A 22,597-nucleotide genomic window follows, 5' to 3' on the forward strand; every position below is an offset into this window, starting at 1 on the left:
AAAAATTGAATAGAAGGGTTCCACAGCAGACTAGAGCAAGTGGAAGAAAGGATTAATGAACTGAAAGACAGAGCAGTAGAGTTCATCCAGTCGGAGGAGCAAACGAAGAAAGAATGAAAAAGAGTGACGATAGCTTAAGGGATTCATGGACACCGTCAAGTAGACTAATGTGCACATTATGGAGGACTCAGAGGAGAGAGAACGGGCAGGAAGCTTATTCAAAGAAATAAGGGCTGGAAACTTCCCTGCCCTGGGGAAAGAAACAGACATACAGATCCAGGAAGTCTGAAGAGAACCGAATGAGATTAAAGAGGCCCACAATAAGGCACATTATTATTAAACTGTCAAAAGTTAAAAACGAGAGAGAATCTTAAAAGCAGCAAGAGAAAAAAAATTCTTCACGTAAAAAGAAACTCCTATAAAACTATAAGCCAATTTTTCAGCGGAAACTTTGCAGGCCATAAGGGAGAAGGATGACATATTTAAAGTCCTAAGAGAAAAAATCTGCCAACCGAGAATACCTTACCTGGTAATGTTGTCATTCCGAATTGAAGGAGAGATGCAGTGTTTTCCAGACAGACAAAACCTGAAGGAGTTTATCACCCACAGACCAGTTCTACGAGAAATGTTAGAGGGACTTCTTCAAGCCGAAAAGAAAGGGCACTAATTAATGACAAGATCATAAGAAAGTATAAAACTCACTGGTAAAGGTAAAGATATAATTAAATTCACAATATCCTAATGTTGTGATGGTGGGAGGTAAATCACTTATAACTCTAGTACAAATATTAAAGACAAAAGTATTCAAAATAACTAAAAAATAATTTGTTAATGGATACACAATATAAAAAGATGTAAATTGTGGTGTCAAAAACAAAATGTATGTGTGGATGTAAAACTGTAGAGCTGGGGCCGGCCCGGCGGCACAGCGGTTAAGTGCGCACGTTCTGCTTCAGCGGCCCGGGGTTCGCCAGTTTGGATTCCAGGTGCGGACATGGCACTACTTGTCAAGCCACGCTGTGGCAGGCGTCCCACATATAAAGTAGAGGAAGATGGGCACGGATGTTAGCTCAGGGCCAGTCTTCCTCAGCAAAAAGAGGAGGATCGGCAGCAGATGTTAGCTCGGGGCTAATCTTCCTAAAAAAAAAAACACCAAAAACTGTAGAGCTCTTTTATGTACTCAAAGTTAAGGTATCAGCTGGAAATCAACTGTTAGAACCATAAGATATTTTATGTAAGCCTCATGGTAATTACAAAGCAAAACCTATAGTAGATACACAAAAGATGAAGAGAAAGGAATCAAAGCATGCCACTACAGAAAATCATCAAATCACAAAGGAAGAAGGTGAAAGAAGAAGAAAGGAACTACAAAACAGCCAGAAAACAATGGATGAAATGGCAATAAGAAGTGCATACCTATCAACAATTGCTTTAAGTGAAAGGACTAAATTCTCCAATCAGAAGACATAAAGTGGCAGAATGGATTAAAAAACAAGACCCAGCTATGTGCTGCCTACAAAAGACTCACTTCAGCTGTGGGGACAGACAGCCTGGAAGTGAAGGGATGGGAAAAGATAGTCCATGCAAACGGGAACCAAAAGAGGGCAGAGGTGGCTGTACTTACATCAGACTAAATAGGTTTTAAGCCAAAACTGTAACAAGAAACAGAGAAGGTTACTATATAAAAGAGTCAGTTCATCAGGAGACTATGACAAGTGTAAATGTTTATGCACCCAACGTCAGAGCACCCAAATATGAACAGCAGATATTAACAATTGGAGAGAGAAACAGACAGCAGTAATAGGAGGGGCTCCAACACACCACTTTCCACAACAGATAGATCCTGCAGACAGAAAAGCAATGAGGAACCATTGGACTTAAACTACGTGTTAGACCAGATGGACCTAACAGATATACAGAACTTTCCATCCAACAGCAGCAGGACACACGTTCTTCTCAAGTGCACGTGGAACATTCTCAAGGATGCATCGTACATTAGGCCACAAAACAAGTCTTAAAAATTTAAGAAGATTGAAATCATAACAAGCATCTTTTCTGACCACAGTGTACAAAGCTAGCAATCAATTATATGAAGAAAACCGGAAAATTCACCAATATGTGGAGATTGATATGCTGTTGAACAACCAGTGGGTCAAAAGAGAAATCAAAAAATATCTTGAGACAAATGAAAATGGAAGCACAACATACCAAAAGTTATGGGATGCAGCAAAAGCAGTGCTAAGAGGGAAGTTTATGGTGCTAAACACCAATATTAAGAAAAAAGAAAGATCCTGGGGCTGGCCAGGTGGTGCAGCAGTTAAGTTCGCATGTTCCGCTTTGGCGGTCCGGGGTTTGCCGGTTCGAATCCTGGGTGTGGATATGGCACTGCTTGGCACGCCACGCTGTAGTAGACGTCCCACATATAAAGTAGTGGAAGATGAGCATGGATGTTAGCTCAGGGCCAGTCTTCTTCGGCAAAAAGAGGAGGATTGGCAGCAGTTAGCTCAGGGCTAATATTCCTCAACAAAAGAAAAAAAAAGAAAAATCTCAAATAACAACGTAAGTTTATACCTCAAGGAATGATAAAGAAGAACTTTGGAACTAAGCCCAGAGTTAGTAGAAGAAATAAAATAAAACTAAGAGAAGAAAGAAATGAAACACACAACAGAATACTTCAATGAAACTTAGAGCTGGTTTGTTTTTTGGGTTTTTTTTTTTTTGAGGAAGATTAGCGCTGAGCTAACATCTACCAGCAATCCTCCTAGAGCAATTACTAGTAAGGAGATAGAATAGTAATCAAAAACCTCCTAACAAAGAAAAGTCCAAGACCAGATGACTTCACTGGTGGATTCTGCCAAACATTTAAAGCAAAATTAATACCAATCCTTCTCAAACTCTTCCAAAAAATTGAAAAGGAGAGAACGCTTCCAAATTCATTTTAGAAAACCAGTGTTACCCTGATGCCAAAGCCAGACAAGAACATTACAAGAAAAGAAAATTACAGGCCAATATCCGTGATGAACAGAGATACAGAAATCCTCAACAAAATATTAGCAGACCGAATTCAGCAGTATATTAAAAGGATCATATACCACGATCAAGTGTGATTTATTCCTAGGACACAAGAATGGTTCAACATATGCAAATCAGTAAATGTGACACACCACATTAAATGAAGAATAAAATCATGTGATCATCTCAGTAGATGCAGAAAAAGCATTTGACAACATTCAGTACCCTTTCATGATAAAAACTCAACTGGGTGTAGAAGAAACGCATGTCAACATAATGAAGGCCATATATGACAAGCCCACAGCTAACACACTCAACAGTGAAAAGGTGAAAGCTTTTCCTCTAAGATCAGGAATAAGACAAGGATGCCCATTCTCACCACTTTTATTCAACGTAATACTGGAAGTCCTAGCCAGAGCATTAGGCAAGAAAAATATATAAAAGGCATCCAAATTAGAAAGGAAGATGTAAAATTGTCTCTGTTTGCTGATGACGTGAAATTATGTATGGAAAACCCTAAAGACCTGACCAAAAAATCATTACAACTAATAAATGAATTCAGTAAAGTTGCAAGATACAAAATCAGTATACAAAAATAAGCTGTGTATCTATACACTAACAACAGACTATTGGAAAGAGATATTAAGAAAATCCCACTTACAATAGCATCAAAGAGAATTAAATACTTAGGAATAAAGTTAACTAAAGAGGTGAAAGATCTGTACATGGAAAACTATAAGAGATTGGTGAAAGAAATTGAAGAAGACACAAATAAGTGGAAAGATATTCCATTTTTCATGGATTGGAAGAATTAACACTTGTTAAAATGTCCCTACTACCCAACGTGATCTGCAGATCCAACGCCATCCCTGGCAAAACCCCAGTGGCATTTTTCACAGAAATAGATTAAAGCATCCTAAAACGCATATGGAGCCGCAAAAGACCCTGAATAGTCAAAGCAATCTTGAGAAAAAAGAACAAAACTGGAGACATCACACCTCCTGATTTCAAACTGTATTACAAAGCTATAGTAATCAAAACAGTATTGTATTGGCCTAAAAACAGACACGTAGATCAGTGGAACAGAATGGAGAGCCTCTATATATTTTTGATAAAGGAGCCAGGAATGTACAGTGAAGTGAGGAGAGTCCCTTCAATAACCCATGCTGGGAAAATTGGATATCCTCACGCAGAAGAATTAAACTGAACCCCTGTCTCACACCGTATACAAAAATCAACTCAAAATAGATTAAAGACTTGAATCTAAGACCTGAAACCATAAAATGCCTTGACATTGGCCTTGGCAATGATTTTTTGGATTTAACACCAAAAGCAAAGGCAACAAAAGCAAAAATAAACAAATGGGACTACACCAAAATAAAAATCTTCTGCAAAGCAAAGGTAACCATGAACAAAATGAAAAGGCAGCCTATGAAATGGGAGAAAATATTTGCAAACCACGTATCTCATAATATCCAAAATATACAAGGAACTCATACAACTCAGTAACACAAAAACAAATAACCCGATTTTAAAAATGGGCATAGAATATGACTGAATAGACTTTTTTCCAAAGAAGACATACAAATGGCTAATAGGTACGTGGAAAGGAGCTTAGCGTTACTACCCATCAGAGAAATGCAAATCAAAACCGCTGAGGGAGGTCACCTCACACCTGTTAGCATGTCTACTATCAAAAAGACAAAACAAATGCTGTGAGGGTGTGCAGAAAGGGGCACCCTTGTGCATTGTAGGTGGGACTGTGAATTGGTTCAGCTACTATGGAAAACAGTATGAAAGTTGCTCAGGAAGTTAAAAATAGGACGACTCTATGATTTAGCCATCCCACTTTTGGGTATATATCCAAAGGAAATGAAGTCACTATCTCAAAAAGATGTCTGTACTGCCATGTTATTTGAAGCAGCATTCACATTAGCTAATGTGTGCAAACAACCTATCAGTCCATTGACCAATGCATGAATAAAGAAAATGTGAGAGAGAGATATATATAATTTATGATATATATAAACGATTTATCATATATGTATATAAATGATTTGCATTTATATGTGTATGTGTACAAAATGGAATACTGTTCAGCTTTCAAAAAGAAGGTAATGCTGCCGTTTACGACAAAATGGATAAAGCTGGAGGGCATTATGCTGAGTAAAATAAGGCAGACAAAGAAACGAATACTGAATGGTATCACTTATATGTGGAATCTAAAAAGAAAAAGGTGAACTCAGAAAATGGGCATAAATAGGTGAAATTTGAATATAATCTGTAGATTAGAATATAGTATTGTGTCAGTGTTAATTTCTCAATTTTAGGCTGGTACTGTGGTTGAGTGAATGCTGTTGTTTTTACAAAATATACGCTGAAGTATTTGGAGGAAAAGGGGCATAAAATCTGCAAATTACTCAAACATTTCAGAAGAAATTTTTCTCATGTACATACGTGCATGTCCATACATACAGATGCACAGATTGCTGATGTACGGTCTAGATTAAGACTATCTGTAGCTTGAAATTTCAGAGGAAGCCTAGTTTAATTGTCTTCACTCTGTGTTTTGTTCTTAGAGTTTAAATATTGAAGGCCTCCCATCAAAGGGCCCTACGCCGCCCTGGTTGGTAAGTAAAAGTTATTTAATTTCAGGCCCAGCTATTAAAAACTATTCCAAATTAAGAGTATTTTCTTTCCTTTTAAAAAATGTCCTGGTTGTGTTTAGATGTAAGAAATATATTAAGGGGCCAGCCCGGTGGCGCAGCGGTTAAGTTCACATGTTCCACTTCGGTGGCCCAGGGTTCACTGGTTTGGATCCCGGGTGCAAACATGGCACCACTTGGCAAGCCATGCTGTGGCAGGCGTCTCACATATAAAGTAGAGGAAGATGGGCACAGATGTTAGCTCAGGGCCAGCCTTCCTCAGCAAAAGAAGAGGAGGATTGGCAGCAGATGTTAGCTCAGGGCTAATCTTCCTAAAAGCAAGAAATAAAGAAGTAAAAAATACATATTAACTTTCCTTATTCCATTATGTTCAGTTGGATATGAAGTACCTGTCACCCTTGTTGCTGGCTTATGAAGACAGAATGAAAGAGAAGGACGAGCTCAATGCCACCCTCCAGGTAGGCTGGCAGATGTCTCAGGAGAGACAAGGTTTATAAAAAACAAGACCGATTCAGACTTTGAGGAAACATTTTGAAGGTAGGTGTGCCCAACATCTAGTAGGTACTCAGATGTTTGTTAAAGGAGGGAAAGGAGTATAGCAGGGCTGAAGGACGGGGAGGAAAGAGAGAGCGTGGGAAAGAAGGCAGAAGGGAGGCAGGAGGGGTGATAAGTGGAGCGGGGGTGGGGAGGTGGGCAGGCAGGGATAGAGGGGCAGGGATGGAGGGAGGGGCAGTGCTGCATTAGACACTGGTTTCGTGACAGGCAGCCCCCCGTGGGCTGGGATCCTGGGGTGCACAGAAGGCCGCCGTGGGAGACGCTCCTTTCCCGGTGCTCTGCAGCTGTGAACACCACTGTTAGAAGGGACGTGTGGGCGGACGGGAGGGCAGTGGGCCAGGACTGTTTTAGGTGGACTTAGATGCTTCTGAACTAAAGAAGAGCTGGCCTCAGGAAACTCTAGTTCTCGAGCTGTTGGAAGCAGTGGGGAAGTGCGGGTTTTGCTCATTTCTGCCCTGTTCGCCCCTGTTTTCTGGGAGTGGGAATGGCTCCTGGCAGCCGAGCTCATTTAATCATACAGGAGACGAGGGCTATGTAGGTGTTAAGACGGGCCCATGCCTTTCCCTGCTGCCTACCTCTGTTCCTCATTAACCGGCCAGAGAGATCTCTGGAACTGGACGGATCCAGAGAGAGAAGTGTTGGTGTTTCTGGGATCCCCGGCTGGAAGGGTCCGTGAAGTGTCACCCGGCCTCCTCCTGTTGTGCTGGCCTGGATAAATGGCCCATGTAATGTTGTTTGAACCTTTTCTTTTAGACTTTCTGTTGGACACTTAATTTTTTAAGAAAATGAATTAATCTCATGCTAATTCATGAAATATCAATCCAAATAATTAATAGAATTACTAATTTGGTGCTCCTTCTCAGACAGGGGTCAGGAAATACTCTCTGTATAAGGTCACTTAGTAACTGTTTCAGGCTTTGCAGGCCGTACAGTCTGTTTGCGACCACTCGGCTCTGATGTCGTGCCAGGAAAGCAGCCGTGGACACAGTGGGAACAAACGGGCTTGCCTCAGTTCCAGTAACACTTTATCTACAAAGCAGGCAGCTGGCCTGCAGGCTTAGTTTACCTGACCCCTTTTCTAAAGACCCAGTGGCCTGCCAGCAAGTGGGGAGTGTGTCTGGGCAGAAAGGTGAGGAAGAGAAGCTACTTGGCATTGTTGCTTTACATTAAACAAGTGTAAGCATGAATGTCTGATGGCTGGGGGAAGAATGTTTAGAAGCATCCCAGAATAAATATTGGCACCTAAGATTCTCACCGAAGGACACCGAGGACACTGCAGCTGGCCGAGAGCTGGCGAGAAGGGCCTGGTGGAGGAGGCCCGGCAGAAGAGCCACAGACGGCCTGCTGGGAGTGGAGAACAGCCTGGGCGGCAGTCGGGGCTGATGACGAGGCTGTTCTGGCCGAAGGCTTCCTCGCGGTCATAATGGGGCAAAGTTAAAGACCGCAACCCCACGCTAACTAACCCCTTCCCCACCAAAATGGGCTTTAGTTAGGATGAAAAGTTCTTATTTTATCTAAAAAGCTCCAATTTACCCTCCATAGTCTTTAAACAAAGGAAAAATTACAGTGTTCACGGGCATCTCTGCTTTTATCTCCCTTTTTCATCTTATCAAGTAGTTAGCAGTTAGAGAAAAATATCAGATTAGGAATTGAATATTTAAACCCGAGGTCCCGGCCCCCTGTTCTCAGCGCCCGGGTGCCCCGTGTGCTTTCTCCCCAGACTGTGAGCTCGGAGGGCGGCGCGCGGCGCCAGGCCGCGGTCGGGGCTGCTGTGCCTGTGCGGCCTCGCTGGAAAGCCGTTAGCATGCGATTTTAGCCACAGCGACGGCGCTAGAACTAAGGACTGGAGACGCGCGCGTGTGTGTGTGTTACAATTTACATAAATTCTATTTCAGGAGGAAATGAGGATGTTTAGGATGCGAGTCCAAGAAGTGGTGAAGGAAAATGAAGACTTGCACCAAGAGTTAAATAGGAGTAGTCCCGTTACCAGAGAGGAATGGCAAGTGGTGTTGCGTTTCTGGTCTTTTCCTACTGCAAAAACAGTAACCAAACGATAACAAGAGGGATAAACTTTATTAAACACATCTTTTTTAAACTAAAATATTTTAAGGGCGAGTCTAAGAAATTAAGGTACAATGAAATCCTAGTAATTTACTCTAAATTTGTACTTTAAAGGTTACTTTAAAAGTTCTGATAGGTTTTTAAACCTGAAATGTATTCGCTGTCCCCCTTTTTATTTTCTGAGGTGGTATTTCTCTAGGGCACTTTTCCCACCCCAAACCTGGCAAGTCACATCCTTTCTTAGACCCCTCCGATCGCTCCCAGGCCTTCGGAACAGAAAGTCCAGGATAACGCCCTTCCCGTGCTCTGCGCCTTCCATTGTGACAGCTGAGTGTTGCCTCACTTCTGCCCTGTTGCTGACGCTGCGCCCCCCTCCCAGGGCCCCTCCTGCGCTTCTGCTCAGATAGCCCTGCTCAGTAGCTCTCCCTGAAAGCAGTTGATCGCTCCCTTCTCTCAGGTTCCGACATAGCCCTAACCACGCCGTGTCCTGGTGCCGGCCACCCCGGGCCTCCCTGTGTGTCTCTACCGCGTCTCCCTCTCATCCTCTGGGAGCTGCTCAAGGGCAGGGCACGTCCTGTTCATCCAGCACGGCGGCGACAAATGCCTGTTCAGTGAGTTCGAGAGAGTAAATGTCTTCCAAAGTCTAAAGGCAATATCCAGGCAAGACTAAGAAAGCAAAAACTATTCAGATCTATCTTTTTTGCCTTGGGTAGGTATGTTATATGTAGTATTTTTTCCATGTCTTAACATCACTGAAAAAAGTGAAATATTTTCCATATGTGATGTCCAGAAATTTGGAATCAAGTCAATAGCATTCTCACTAGTAAGTCTGTTCTCCTGGATGTTATGGTCACTGATGTGTCAGTTGGGACTGGCCGGGCAGCTGCTGGATCTGGGTGTGCTGTGGCTCCCTGTCAAACTTGGAGTTTCTTCTGTCTGGGTTCCTAGTGTCTCCCATCAAACCCTCCTTGGAAGGCGCCCTGGAAAGCAGGTCAGTTAGACTGGGCCTCGCGTGCCTCCAGGAACCCTCGTGAGAACCTGGAACCTCAGATTCTCTCTCTAACCTTGGGTATAGCTGCAAGCCGAACCTGTTTACTTTTCCTTAAAATAAAAATAAATAAATAAAATGCAGGGAAGAAAGACAGACCCTGCTTTCAAACCCACGTGCCACAGTGCGCCCCAATCCTGTGAGTTTTGGGGTTTGACGTCTGCACCCTGCTCTAGTGTGGGGGCCTGGATGGGGAGCGATCGGGTCTGTGCAGTGCCTGCGAGGCCCCCTGGCTGGCCTGCCCCTTCCTCTGAATTCACTGTCCTCCAGCTGGGGGCGGGGCTGGGCGCTGGAGCATCACACTCCTCGGACGGGGCTCCTGCCACCCCTGAAGCCTCCGCAGTTGTGCCCTCCCCAGGCCTCCTTGGCAGCCGCTCCCTTGACCTGCACAGGTGTGAGTGCAGCAGATTCTCGGGCACACTGACTTCACAGGTCGGTGGAAGCTTTCTCCTGAGTTTCAGATGATTTCTCTATGAACTTCTGGGCTGCAACTAAACTCTCTACATTTCTTTTCCTAGCTTCCCCTGACCAGCTGGGTGACCTCAGGCTTAATGGGCCTCAGTTTCTTTACCTATAAAATGGGAGGGAGTGTTAAACTAAATCTGAGGTTTTTCAACTTTTTTTTTAACCAATGGAGGATCCTTGTCATTTAAAAACAAAAGGAAAGAAGGAAGGGAGGGGAAAAAGGAAGGAAGGAAGGAGGGGAGGTGGTAGGGAAGGAAGGAAGAAAGAAAGGAGGGAAAGAGGGAAGGAAAAACAAAGCGAAGGAGGAAGGAAGGAAAGAAGTCTTATAAGAAAGTCCCAACGGCAAAACAGACCAAAATGGGGCTGCTCTTTGTGAGGCAGGAGTGAGGAGGCTGGAGCTGCCAGCCTGGGTGGGCTCCCCTCCATGGGCAGGGCAGCTGAGAGGGACACCTCCAGGGTGCCAAGGAGCTAGTGCACAGCCGTTGCTGGAGTGAGGTAATTGCTGTAGCTTGACCTCTTGCGTCTGTTTTTTTCCAGTTTTATTGACATATAATTAACACACAGTACTGTATAAGTTTAGGGTGTATAGCACAATGATTTGACTCACATATATCGTGAAATGATTACTACAATAAGTTTACTTAGCATCTATCATCTCGTAGATACAAAACTAAAAGAAAAATATATGTTTTTTCTTGTGATGAGAACTTTTAGGATCTGCTCTCTTAACGGCTTTAAGACACACCCTCCAGCAGCGTTAGCTGTGCTCATGGCATGTGTATCACATCCCCAGTACTTGCTTACCTTGTCGCTGGCAGTGTGTGTCTTTCGACCACCTCATCCCGTCCCCCCACTTCCCACCTCTGGCGCCCACAGATGTGCTCTCTTTTTCTATGCGTTTGGCTTCCAGGTTTTTTAGATTTCACCTGTAGGTGAGATCACACAGCATTTGTCCTCCTCTGTCTGGCTCATCTTGCTTGGCACAAAAGCCCTCAAGATCCGTCCAGGCTGTCACAAGTGTCCTTCCATCTTTTTTCTCTCCTTCCTCCGTGTCATTTTTTGAGCTTAAAGTGGAAAATTGAGATAGTTTCCTGGTTTACAGTATACTTTAGGTGGCCAATATTTTGCTAGACGATTTCTAAAGCCCCTTCATCTCATTCTAGTTGGAATTTGCGATCATGAAGGTTGAGCTAGGCCGGGACTTACTTTGCACCATCTGTCAGGAAAGGGTTTGCTCGGGTGGAATTAAGGCTGGGGCCTCTCAAGACCGTTTAAGAAACCATTCAAAGGCTTTTCACAAAGTCATTGTTTTTTGGCAAATATGCTACTGATTACAAGGGAATATTTTCAAAATGAAATGGCATCTTTCTAAAACTTTAAAAATATTTCATACTGGCTTCAAAGTAACCCACTGGGTTTGGGGATTGGAGGTTTGTGTAGCTGACACGAGAGTGGCCATGTGATAATGGTCCAGGTGTGGGTGTGTGCCTGGAGTTACTCTGCTCTTCTTCCTGCTTGTGTGTGTGCTTGAAATTTTACGTTTTAAAAAGTTCCTGGGGCAGGACGTAATTCTGCCTCACTACTCTCCTTTCGCCCAGTTTAATGCAAATGACAAGATTTGTCTTATTGACGTATTTAGCATTAAAACACATGCAGATATTCGTCACCTACAACACCTCATTTGCTCTCTCTGACTCTGGAGTGTCTCTGTGATCACTCAGTGCCTGAATGGCGGTATTTAACTTTGTAAATCCCTCGTAGGCATCAGCTTCAGACTCAAGCAGGACTGGTTTTAGAGGAAAACAAGTTGCTGATAGAGCAGTTGGAGCTTCAGCAAAGAAAAGCCCAGGACACCCACCAGGAGCGTCTGCAGGAAGGTGAGGCGTCTTCCCAGTGAGCGAGGGCCATGCTGGGGTGGCGGCGGCGTGTCATTTTACACCAGCACCCCCCCTCCTGGTAGGGACTGCTTTCAATTGAAAATGGAGAAAATCGTGGTTCTTTAGAATATATTCTTGTTTACTGAAATGCAGCTGTTTGTGTGACAACATATCCAGCCATTACCCGTAAGGCATTGATTGCTTTCCCTTAAATTCCAGTGTCTCTCTTATTAGTCTGTATATTTTGTAAATCAATTGTAAGTGACAGCTTTAAAGTCAACAGAACTGGTTTTAGGGGATGATACTGGCGTATAAGTGGGAAAAGTCACGTGAGGTGAATATTGGAAACAACACGGAGGATCTCTCCCTCAGTATTGGTTGAACGAGTAAATAGGTCGGAGCCATTGGCTCTGAACAGATTTGTGCTCTTGCCCTTCCTTCAGGGCTCTGGGCGCTGTTGTGGGTTAAACCTCCGACAGATACCTTCTGTGGGCTCCCTCTCCCCGTGTGCCTCTCTGCCCTGCGAGCTCACGGCATGTGACAGTGGACTTGGAAGTGGGCCAGGTTGTCATTTCTTCCACTTTGATTAAAGCCAGAATTTGTGAGCACAAAAGACAGTGGCATTTTTTTCCTTTTGTTTTACTGATTTTTCTTTTCCCAGTTAAGAATGCCATAAGCCAGCCCTGGGGGTCTAGTGGTTAGATTTGGCGCTCTCAGCGCCACAGCCAGGGTTTGTTTCCCAGTCAGGAGCCACACCACCCGTCTGTCGGTTGTCACACTGTGGCGGCTGCGTGTTGCTGTGATGCTGAAAGCTCTGCCACTGGTATTTCAAACACCAGCAGCATCACCCGTGGTGGACAGGTTTCAGTGGAGCTTCCAGACTAAAACAGACTAGGAAGAAGGACCTGGCCACCCACTTCCGGAAAAACTGGCCATGAGAACCCTGTGAACAGCAGCGGACTATTGTCTGATACAGCACTGGAGGTGAGAGGATGGCGCAGAAAGACCCGGCAGGGTTCCACTCTGCTGTACACAGGGTGGCTAGGAGTCAGAATCGACTCGTCAGCACTAACAACAACAAAGAATAATATAGGACAGGAGGCCAAAATACAAGCTGTCTTGGGTGAGCCAGTGTAACCCCTCCTTTCTGCTTTCCCTTCTGCCTCTGATTATTTAACCATTCCCCTTCCACACTGTGGAAGAGTTAACTACCCACTCCCGCTGTTGGCTGAAGCCGTGGGGCTGCGCTTCACTTGTTTCTGACAGCCGGTCATGTGTGAAAGTGAGAGCAGTCTCCAAGAGCCCACCAGGGCCTTCCTCCACAGGACTCCACGTGGACAAGGGGCACAGAAGGATGTGCCTTCACTCGGCGTTGTTGGGGGCCCAGGGGAGAGAAAGTTGTTGAGCCTCCTGTCTTTGTTTTCGAGATTGGAAGTGAAAAGGAAATTAATTTCATATTTACTGAGCTTAATTTTCTCAACCATAGCAGATCTGAAGAGGTCTGATGATCCTTCTGGTCCTGGGGAGGGTCAGCCTTTGGCCTGTATGATTCAGTCAGCGGCCTATATTTCCAATTTTCCAGAAACAGCTATTGATTTTGATGAGCTAATTGTTTGTGTAAAATAGAAGGACTTAAAGTGTCATGCGATAACACTTCTGAGTGCTAGTTCCAACACACGCCCAGCAAGTATTTAATTATTACATACTACCACGTCACATAGGATGAAAATAGTTATGATTTACTTTACATACAGGACGTAAAACATAAAAATTTAATGAGGAAAGGGAAGAAAAACTAATACATTTGGTCCTTAGTTGGGCCATGTTTGATGTCTTTAAAAATCTTGAAAATTTTGCAGTTTTAGGGATCACATCCTGATGTGTATACTTGCACATCTGTGTGTCACTCAGAGCTTCAGACTGTGGAAGTCAGTTCCTTGAAGACTAGAATCATGTCTTGTTAAATATTATGTATTTAACAATAGTATCAATATATTGAGCCCCAGTAGGAAAGCGTGTATTTAGTGAGTGCTTAATCTAGGGACAGTAATTGCTAAGTACAAGGCCTTTGCTATTCATTTATGAATCTCTGAAAGATTTTTAAAAGCTCGCTTTTCATAAGCTGGGTCATCAGTATTACCTGGTAATCAATCATCACGTCTTGGTAAGTCTTCGGTACCAAGTCTTTATCCGTGTCTTTTGTCTTTCAGTTTCTAAGCTGACTAAACAGCTAATGCTTCTGGAAACTAAAACGCAGAGCCAGGAAAAGGAGCTAACCGGAAACAAGGAGCAATTGGAAATGTTACGTAACAAATGCCAAGAACTGAAAACACGCTTGGATGGCAAAATTGCAATGAAAGTTCATGCTTCAATCGTAAATGAATTAAAAAGGTATAAAGATTTACTGTCTTTTTAAGTTTTAATGCATCCCCAGCCAGGTCATTGCAGGCGGAGAGGAGATTGCCCATCTTTTTCTGAGTCATTTAGCTCCACCAGCACGGGTGTCCGAGACTGAGAATGCTAACTGTTTTATTAAGGACAGTGTGGCTGTCCTTTCGGGCTGCAGTCTGCACTTTGTGTGTGTGCATATGGATTTTTCCCTACTATTCCAGCCTTTATTCGTTTTAGAACCAAAGATAATTTAAAGTAGCAGAACTGGAAACCTGGATATCTAGTAATAGGGAGCTGGTTAAACGAAAGGATAGAGCCATACAAGGAAATGCAGTGCTGCCATTAAACAGAATGTCACAGAAGAATCTTTGGGGAAGTTTGGGAAAATAGCCACAGTATATCCTTGACTAAAGAGCTGGAGAGATTAGGCTACAAAACAGTATGTACAAAATAATCACAATTTTATTTAAAAAGGAACAAAGGTATTTATGTGTATGTATTAAGGTGACCCACCAGTTTGCCAGGATGTAGGAATTTTATTGCTAAAACTGGAAAAGTCCTAGGCAAACTGAGACGAGTTGATCGCTCTAGGGTGTGTGGGTGTCTGTGTCTGATGTGTATAATTGCATATGTGTGTGTATATGTTCACACACACATATATGTATAGGTTGCATGTATACCATATATATACACATATACCATAAGTACATAGAAAAAAGACTGGAGGAGTGGAGAAATATTCATAGAAATTCTCTTTGGCAGTGAAATTATGGGTGTGTGTAGTCAGAGTTCTCCAGAGAAACAACCAATAGGATGTGTATATAGGATATGTATGTAGATATTTGGAGAGAGAGAGAGATTTGTTTTAAGGAATTGGCTCATGCCATTATAGGGGCTAGCAAATCCAGAATTTACAGGGCAGGCCAGCTGGCTGGAAACTCAGGCAGGATTTCTATGTTACAGTCCTGAGGCGGAACTCCCTTTTTGGGAAACCTCAGTTTTTGCTTATAAGGCCTTCAACTGATTGGATGAGGCCCACCCACATTATTAAGGGCAATCTGTTTTACTTAAAGTCAACTGACTGTGGATGTTAATCACATCTACAAAATACCTTCACAGCAACTCTAACTGGTATTTGACCAAACAACTGGGCAAGTTGACACATAAAATTAACCATCACAGTGGGTAGTTTAAATTTTCTCCTTTTTTTGAAACATTTTCCCAGTGTTCCATTATGAATGTATATTATTTCTGTAGTACGGGGGAAATAATTTTTTAAATGGTGAGGCTTTCAGCTCAAGATGGTTGACACGGGGGAATAAATGAGTTAGTGCTTAACTTGTGCTTCAGTAAATGCTGAAGACTACAGTTACTAGAACTCAGTGTTTTGACTATGCCATTCCGTGCTGTGTGGCCAGACCCTATTTTACTTTTCTATTCCAGGAGAGGTAGGAAATTTTTTTCAAGTCATATTCATGTGTCAAACACCGTCACTCTTGTGGCTGATGTTTTTTCGTGGATGTGTCATAACCACATATTCTAACAGCCCCCTAGAAGTTATAAAGATACAGAAGATATAGAGTATAGAAGATAGATAGAAATTGGAAAGGAAGCCACTCATGGTGGAGGCAGTGAGAGACGTGGTCACTGAAAAAACAAACATGTCACCAGATCTCTTTTAAGTGGAAATTAAGTCAAGAGCATCGTGGCTCAGAATGAACTGGACTAGGGAGGGAATGCCTTAAATGCCGGCTCTTTGCTAAAAGGCTTTGGGCTCAGAGTTGACAGGTGGGATGAAGGATAGAATGAGGAGGATGGAGGTGGGCGGTGTTGGCCCTGATGTTTCTCTCTTGGAAGGGGCAGTGTTTGACTGGAGAGAGGGTTTGTAACATGGAAGAGGGGCGCGAATCCATCAGGGCCGGAATATGTGAGTTCAGGGAAGTGTGCAGAGGCTGTACCAAGAGCCGGTAGAAAACAGACAAATAAGGAGAAGGAAGCTCAGAGTGTTGTTTTGGCTACTACAGGTGTGAGGTCAGCCAAGGACAGCTTGGAGGTGGCTAAAGGAGCAGAAGGGCCACTGAGGCATCAGTGCACGTGCCCTCTGGTTGCTCACTTACGGAGACCCCCTCCCACGCTGGTACGTAATCGCGATGTGCCACGTGCAGGAGAGGACTGATTGATTAGCGGCAAAGCAGCTGTCAAACTCGCTCCTGCCTGGGCGAGGGTCTGAGGAGGAGTTTGGGAAACGGCTGTGCCTCAGGCAAAGACGAGGACGTGAGGCAAAGATTTTTATTTATATAGAAAAGGGTTCAGTTGAACCTGTGCTTGGTGAGCCTCTGTGTATGATGTGTGTGTTGTTTCTCCTTTCCTGGTTGACAGCGGTGCAGACAATGAATTTGGAGTGGCTTCTCCATTTCATCCAGCTCATTCTACCTGTTGGCAGCCCTGCCAGAAGGAACGGTGACACAGGAGATGGCAGAGGCTCACTGTCATGGGGCATGGTCCAGTGGCTTGGAGTTGTACTGGGGTTACCCCTTGAAGCTCAGATTGCACTTTGCCTTCCCACTCTTGCCTAGAAAGGTTGAGCCTACTCAGGGTGGGTGATGGGAGAAAAACAGGGTGTCAACCTGCCTCTCTAAAGAAATTTCGCCAACTCTTTTGGGGAGAGCTAGTAGTTTTAGATGACTAATGGTGTCTACAAAGGAAAGCTTTCCTTACCCTGGCTGTTGGGGGTCTTGTGTCCTAAAATGAAGCCGACTAGTCACATAACTCATCCTATGTAGACAGAGTCCTGGTCAGCCTCAGTGAAAAGCCAACGACTATCATAGGTCCACACCAGGGAATCGAACCCAGGCCGCTGAAGCAGAGCACTCCAGACTTAACCACTAGGCAACAGGGCCCACCCCTTAACAATTTTTTAAGTATAATGTCCAGGACACAAAGCCAGACAGACAATGACTGGGAAGTAATGATAAATAATGATAAAGAGTCCAGATATTGGAATTATCAAAGACTATAAAACAGCTAGTAGCTATTATGCTTAAGGAAATAAAAGACAAGCTCCAGAATTTCTTCAGGGAACTATAAAACGTGACAAGAGTAGATGTGGAAAAGAAACATCTAGAATTTTTAGAGCTGAAAAATAGAATAATCTAAATAAAGAACTCAGTAGGAGGGCTTAAGGGTAGATTACACATGGCTGAGTTGTGAAGAGTGAACTGAAAAGTAGGTCAGAAGCAAAGATCCACGGGCTGGCACGGAGTGTTCAAGGCTGCAGTGTCACTGGATCAGAGACAGGAAGCGACACAGGGCTGTATTTAATGGGGAGGAGTTGTTAGAGAGAGGATAACTGAGTCTCCCCCAGCTGCAGACAGCCGACGATGCAGGGTTGTGCTAGCCCAGCAAGCACTGGCCCGGGTGGGCAGATGCAGAGTCCCGCCCAGACCCGTCTTAGTGGAACGGCAGAGGAGGAGCGCCTTCAGGGGAGCTCAGCGACACGGGATGTGTAAGAGTCAACAGGGGATGGTGCAGTCACTCGAGTCTTAGCTTCATAGTGCTGGGAAGCAGACATAACCCTGACTGCTTAGAATTTTATTACCAGAGAAAACACCTTTCAGCAATGAAGTCAAAACAAGGATATTTTCAAACCCAAACCACCACCCGCAGACCCACATCAAAGGCAACTCTAAAAGACGGTATATGCCAGGGGGAGGAGAATGATTCAAGTGGGATATCTGAGAAGCAAGATGGAACTAAGAGTAAAGGACAGTGGTACATATGCTGATAAATGTGAGTGAACACTGATTCTGTAAAACAATAATGATAGTCTCTTTGGGATTTAAAAATACGTTGCATTAAAATGCACAACAAGAATAACATATGGGGCGGGCCTGGTAGTGCAGTGGTTAAGTCGCACGTTCCACTTCGGCGGCCCGGGGTTTGCCTGTTCGGATCCCGGGCGTGGACATGGCACCACTTGGCACGCCATACTGTGGTAGGCGTCCCACATGTAAAGTAGAGGAAGATGGGCACAGATATTAGCTCAGGGCCAGTCTTCCTCAGCAAAAAGAGGAGGATTGGCAGATGTTAGCTCAGGGCTAATCTTCCTCAAAAAAAAAGAAAAAGAATAGCCTATAATCAGGGAGGAGGGTAAATGGAGTTTGTGTTCTAAAGTCTGTATCATTCAGAAGAGGATAAAGGTGGTGATTAATTTTATAATCTGAAAATATGCGTGATGAACTTTCTGGAAACATCTAAAATGGTATGGGCAAAGAAGGAATCATTAAAAAAATAATCCAAATGAGGACAAGGAAAGGTCGAACAAGTGGGAAAACAGAAAACACAAAATAAAATGTTAAATTTCAAGGCAAACAGACTAGTATTAGATACAAGAAATAGACAAATACTCTAGTTTTATTTAACAAAGACTGTCAGACTGGATGAAATAAAAAGCAGCTGTTGTGAGTCTGGTAAATTAACATTTATTAAGTAGAGCCCCGGGTGTCGGATGGTGAGCCACAGTAAGACACAGGGAAGCTGAAATAGAGACATTCATGACTCACAGGTCCTGGAGGGGGCACACCACGCCTCCACAGGGCGTCAAGGCAGGGCGTGGGTGGAGACAGACACGCCTTTATCAGGGCACATGCCTGTATCAGGGTCAGTAGTGGAGTGCTTGGGTTCCCAGGCTAAGGCTAGATTGGTCAGTTCAAACCAAAAGGAGCAGGGTTTTGGTAAGCTTCGTGGGGGTCTTATCTAAGGGGCACGTGAGGGGGAGACCCTGGGAGGCGGGGGAGGATGCTCACCCCATGGGGCGCCATATCAGGAACCTACACTCACTTGTGACTCTGTGGGCAGTTATCTGGGGTATGGATGCGAGAGAGGCTGGTGTGTCAGTCCAGGGCCCCTGCCGGCCGCACAGAATGGGGGCCCAGGAGCGAGATGAGGGAGCAGTTTAGCCAAACTCTCGACAGCAACTCTGTGTTGTCTTTAAGATATACATCGCGAGCGTAAAGACACAGAAAGTTCCAAAGTAAAAGGGCAGAAAAAGCTGTTCTACTCAAAAACAAACCAAAAGAAAGGTGGTAAATTCTGTTACTAGCTGACAAGAGAGATGTTTAGGTAAGAAACACTACTTATCAAAGAGGATCAATTCATAGCAATAAAAAGGCTCAATCCAGCAAGTAGCCGTTTAAATTTGCAGGCACCTAGAAATAAGTTCATGTCGATACATTTGAAAAGTGAGAAGAAACAGTCAAATTCCTTGAAAAATATAACTTGCCAAATCTGGCTCAAGAAGAAAAAGAATACCTGAATATTCCTTTAATCATCAAAGAAGTTGAACACAATGATCTGCCCTAGAAAAAACTACAGGCCTAGGGACCTTCACCAGAGAGTTCTAAAAATATTCAAGGAAGAAATAATTCCAGTCTTACATAAACCCTTCTAAAGAACAGAAAAAGAGCTAATGCTCTCTAACTCATTTCATGAGGTCAATATAACCTTGATACCAAAACCCAACAGTGATAATATAAGAAAATTACTTTTCATTTTCAGTTATGAATCTAGATGTAAAAACTCTAAAGAAAGTATTAGGAATAGACGTGAACTTCTTTAATGGTTCTATTAAAAAATAAAACTACAGTAGGTATCACACTTAGTGGTGAAATGTTGCGAGCTTTCCTCTTGAGACTGGAAACAATGCAAAGATGCCCTCTGCTCCATTTCTGAACAGCATTAACAACAGTGGTAACTAGTGCACATGGCAAAAAAAAAGAAGAGTTAAAAGGTTTGAGAAGAAAGAAATAATAGTCACTATTCCTAGGTGATATAATTCCATATGTAGAAAACAAATCTACCAATAAATCATTAGAAATAATAAGGAATTTTGTCAAAGTTGTTAGAAAAAAGTGAATTTATAAAAATTAATTGTATTTCTTTGTAGGAGCAAATATGTAGAAAATGATATTTTGAAAAAGAAACGAAGAAAGGAAAGAAAGAAGGAAAGGAGGAGCTGTTTACGAAGCCTCAAACAGAAAGGAATAGAAAGATTGGCAGTACTGCTATTGGGAAAATTATAAAGCTTTATTGATAATTTCACTGGGTAGACAATTCCAAGTTTACAGGTTTTTTGGTTTTGCTAATGTTTTTTGCATTCAGTTTATAGATGTTCTCCATAGCCTCTGGCTTGCACTGAGCCTGATGAAAATCTGCTGTCACTGTTGTCTTTGTTCCTCTGAACATAAAGTATCTTTTCTCTCGAACTTTGTTTCAGAATTTTTCTTTGTCGGGGTTTCCAGCAGATTGGTTCGCCTGTGCCTCTGTGTGGTTTCTTTGTTTATTCTGCTTGAGGTTGGATCACCTTCTTGGGGCTGTGGGTGTCTATTTTTCATCAAATTTGAAAATAATTTAGCTGTTATTTCATCATTATTCTATCTTTGCCTGTCACCCCTCCTCCTCCTGGGCCTGCTTGATTCTGTCCCACGGGTCTCTGATGCTCTGTTCCTTGCTTTTTCCCACTCGTTTCCCTCGTGCTTCTGTTGGACAGTTTCTATGCTGTGTCTTCAAGTTCACTAGTCTTTTTTTCTGCAGTGTCTAAACTTTTTTACTCCCATCCAGTGTATCATTTACTTCATATATTGTTTTTTCCCGTGTCTTGAAGATCCATTTGAGTCTGTCTTATATTTTCCATTTTTCTCCTCATCGTGCTGTTTTATTCTGCTTTCTTGAACAGGTGGAGCATATTTACAATAGCTGTTTAAAAACCTTTGTTTGCCAGTGCCATCGTCTCTCTCACTTCGGGGTCAGTTCTGTTGATTTTTTTTCCTCTTGATCGTGGATCATATTTTATTGTTATCTATGCTTGATTGGAAGCCGCATATTGTAGCTTTTGTGTTGTTGGGTGCTGGAGTTATTGCAATGCTTTAAATAGTGTCAGATTTTGTTCTGGTGCATATTTAAGTCACTAGAGAACAGATGGATCCTTTCCAAACTCTTTTGTTAGGATAGGCCCAAAGCCACCTTTAGTCTGGGCTGGTTTAACCCCATGCAAAGGCAGTAATACCCCTCTGAGCGTTGTCTCCAGCGACCCTGCTGTACAAGGTCTTTGCGCTCTGCTGGCGGGCTCGTGTCCTATCCCCACTTCTTTGTGAGTGTCAGGACTTGTTTTGCTTGCTCGTTTTTAATGGTTCTTTCCTTAACCTCAGGCAGTTTCCTCTCACACAAGTGCAGATCAGTACTCAGCCAAAGACTTGTGGGGACCCCCCTAAAGATCTCCAGGGTCCTTTTTCTCTCTGGAACCCCCCTCCTCTCTGCCCCACAACTTCTAGCTGCTTTGGCCCCCTGGTCTCTGATCTCTGACTCCTCAACTGAGCAGTCCTCTGGACTCTGTTTGGGTCTCCCCTCCCTGTGCTGCAGGCTGGCAGGAAGCTGGAGCAATTGTAGTTCTCACCTCGTTATTTTCTCCTCTCAGGGGTCACGGTCCTGTTGGCCTGTTGTCCAAAGTCTGAACACTGTTGTTACTCATGTTTGCCTGTTTTCTAGCTGAGTTTCTGTACCTCTATCTTGGCTGGAAGCAGAAGTCTTTGTATTTTCAACATTTCTCTTTAACTTTTTATCATTAATCCAGTTCAACAGTTTATCCAAAAAAGAATAAAGTAACTTTTGATGAAAGAAATGAATTCGGGATTTTATCTGTGTTTCAGGTACAGTTGACAAAGTAACCTTAAAGTCAGGCATTGTTGTGTATTCCTGCTGCGCAGGACAGGTATGAGCTCCCGCTGCAGGCTCCTCTCTCTGCACACTTGACAGCACCCCGACTGCCAGGGTAGTCAGCTCACAGCACAGATGTCACAGCAAGGTTAAGTTGCTAGAAAAGTTCTGAAGCCATTCTCTCAATTTCCGTACTGATCTCGTGGACAAGTTACAAACAGCTGGAGGCGGACACCCATCTGTGGAGCACTCTGAGTGGCATTGCCCTAGAGAGTCCTGCAGGTGTGCACAGAACGCAGATGACTGTGAGCCGGAAAAGGGGCACTCAGGGTGTGGTGCACTGACACAGTTAAATATTCTGCAGCCACACACACAAAGATGGCTGAGTCTGCGAGGCATAAGGACGCTGAAGTACCGCTGCCTCTGTGCACCCGTTATGCATCTTGGTTTCCTTTACGTGTGGTGCTAACACTGGCAAACTAAGCTGTAGCAGTGCTTAGAGGGGTGATAACCCTGCAGGGATGATTAAGGAAGGCTCCATGATGGGGCCGGGACACTGGAAATGTTCTGTTTCTTGACCCGTGTGGTAATAATGTGCGTGTTCATTTTAACTAAAACCAGTAAACTAGAAAGCATGGAAACTATCTAGAAAATTCTTGACTGGGTATTCAGGGAGCCAGCCCAGGCCGAAGTCACTGAAATTGTATGACAAGTGAGGCACACCCCAAACACATGCAACCTGAGGCCTGTTTGCCAGCCAGCCAGGAAGTATAAAGCCCACATGGTACCCAGAGAGGCCTCATCTCAGAATG

The 22,597-nt window shown here is 43.6% G+C and overlaps 1 protein-coding gene across 3 annotated transcripts in view; it reads left to right on the top strand.

Annotated features, from left to right (window-relative positions):
• Positions 1-22,597, top strand: part of CEP89 (centrosomal protein 89) — a 74,659-nt gene that overhangs the window by 36,727 nt on the left and 15,335 nt on the right. For all 3 annotated transcript variants that reach the window (XM_046683641.1, XM_046683643.1, XM_046683642.1), the window contains exons 10-14: positions 5,592-5,642; positions 6,053-6,136; positions 8,129-8,232; positions 11,569-11,684; positions 13,895-14,075. In XM_046683641.1, the coding sequence (XP_046539597.1) occupies positions 5,592-5,642; positions 6,053-6,136; positions 8,129-8,232; positions 11,569-11,684; positions 13,895-14,075 (536 nt within the window). The remainder of the gene's footprint in view (positions 1-5,591; positions 5,643-6,052; positions 6,137-8,128; positions 8,233-11,568; positions 11,685-13,894; positions 14,076-22,597) is intronic.

This window comes from Equus quagga, chromosome 13 (genome assembly GCF_021613505.1).
Source record: "Equus quagga isolate Etosha38 chromosome 13, UCLA_HA_Equagga_1.0, whole genome shotgun sequence".
NCBI lineage: Eukaryota > Metazoa > Chordata > Mammalia > Perissodactyla > Equidae > Equus > Equus quagga.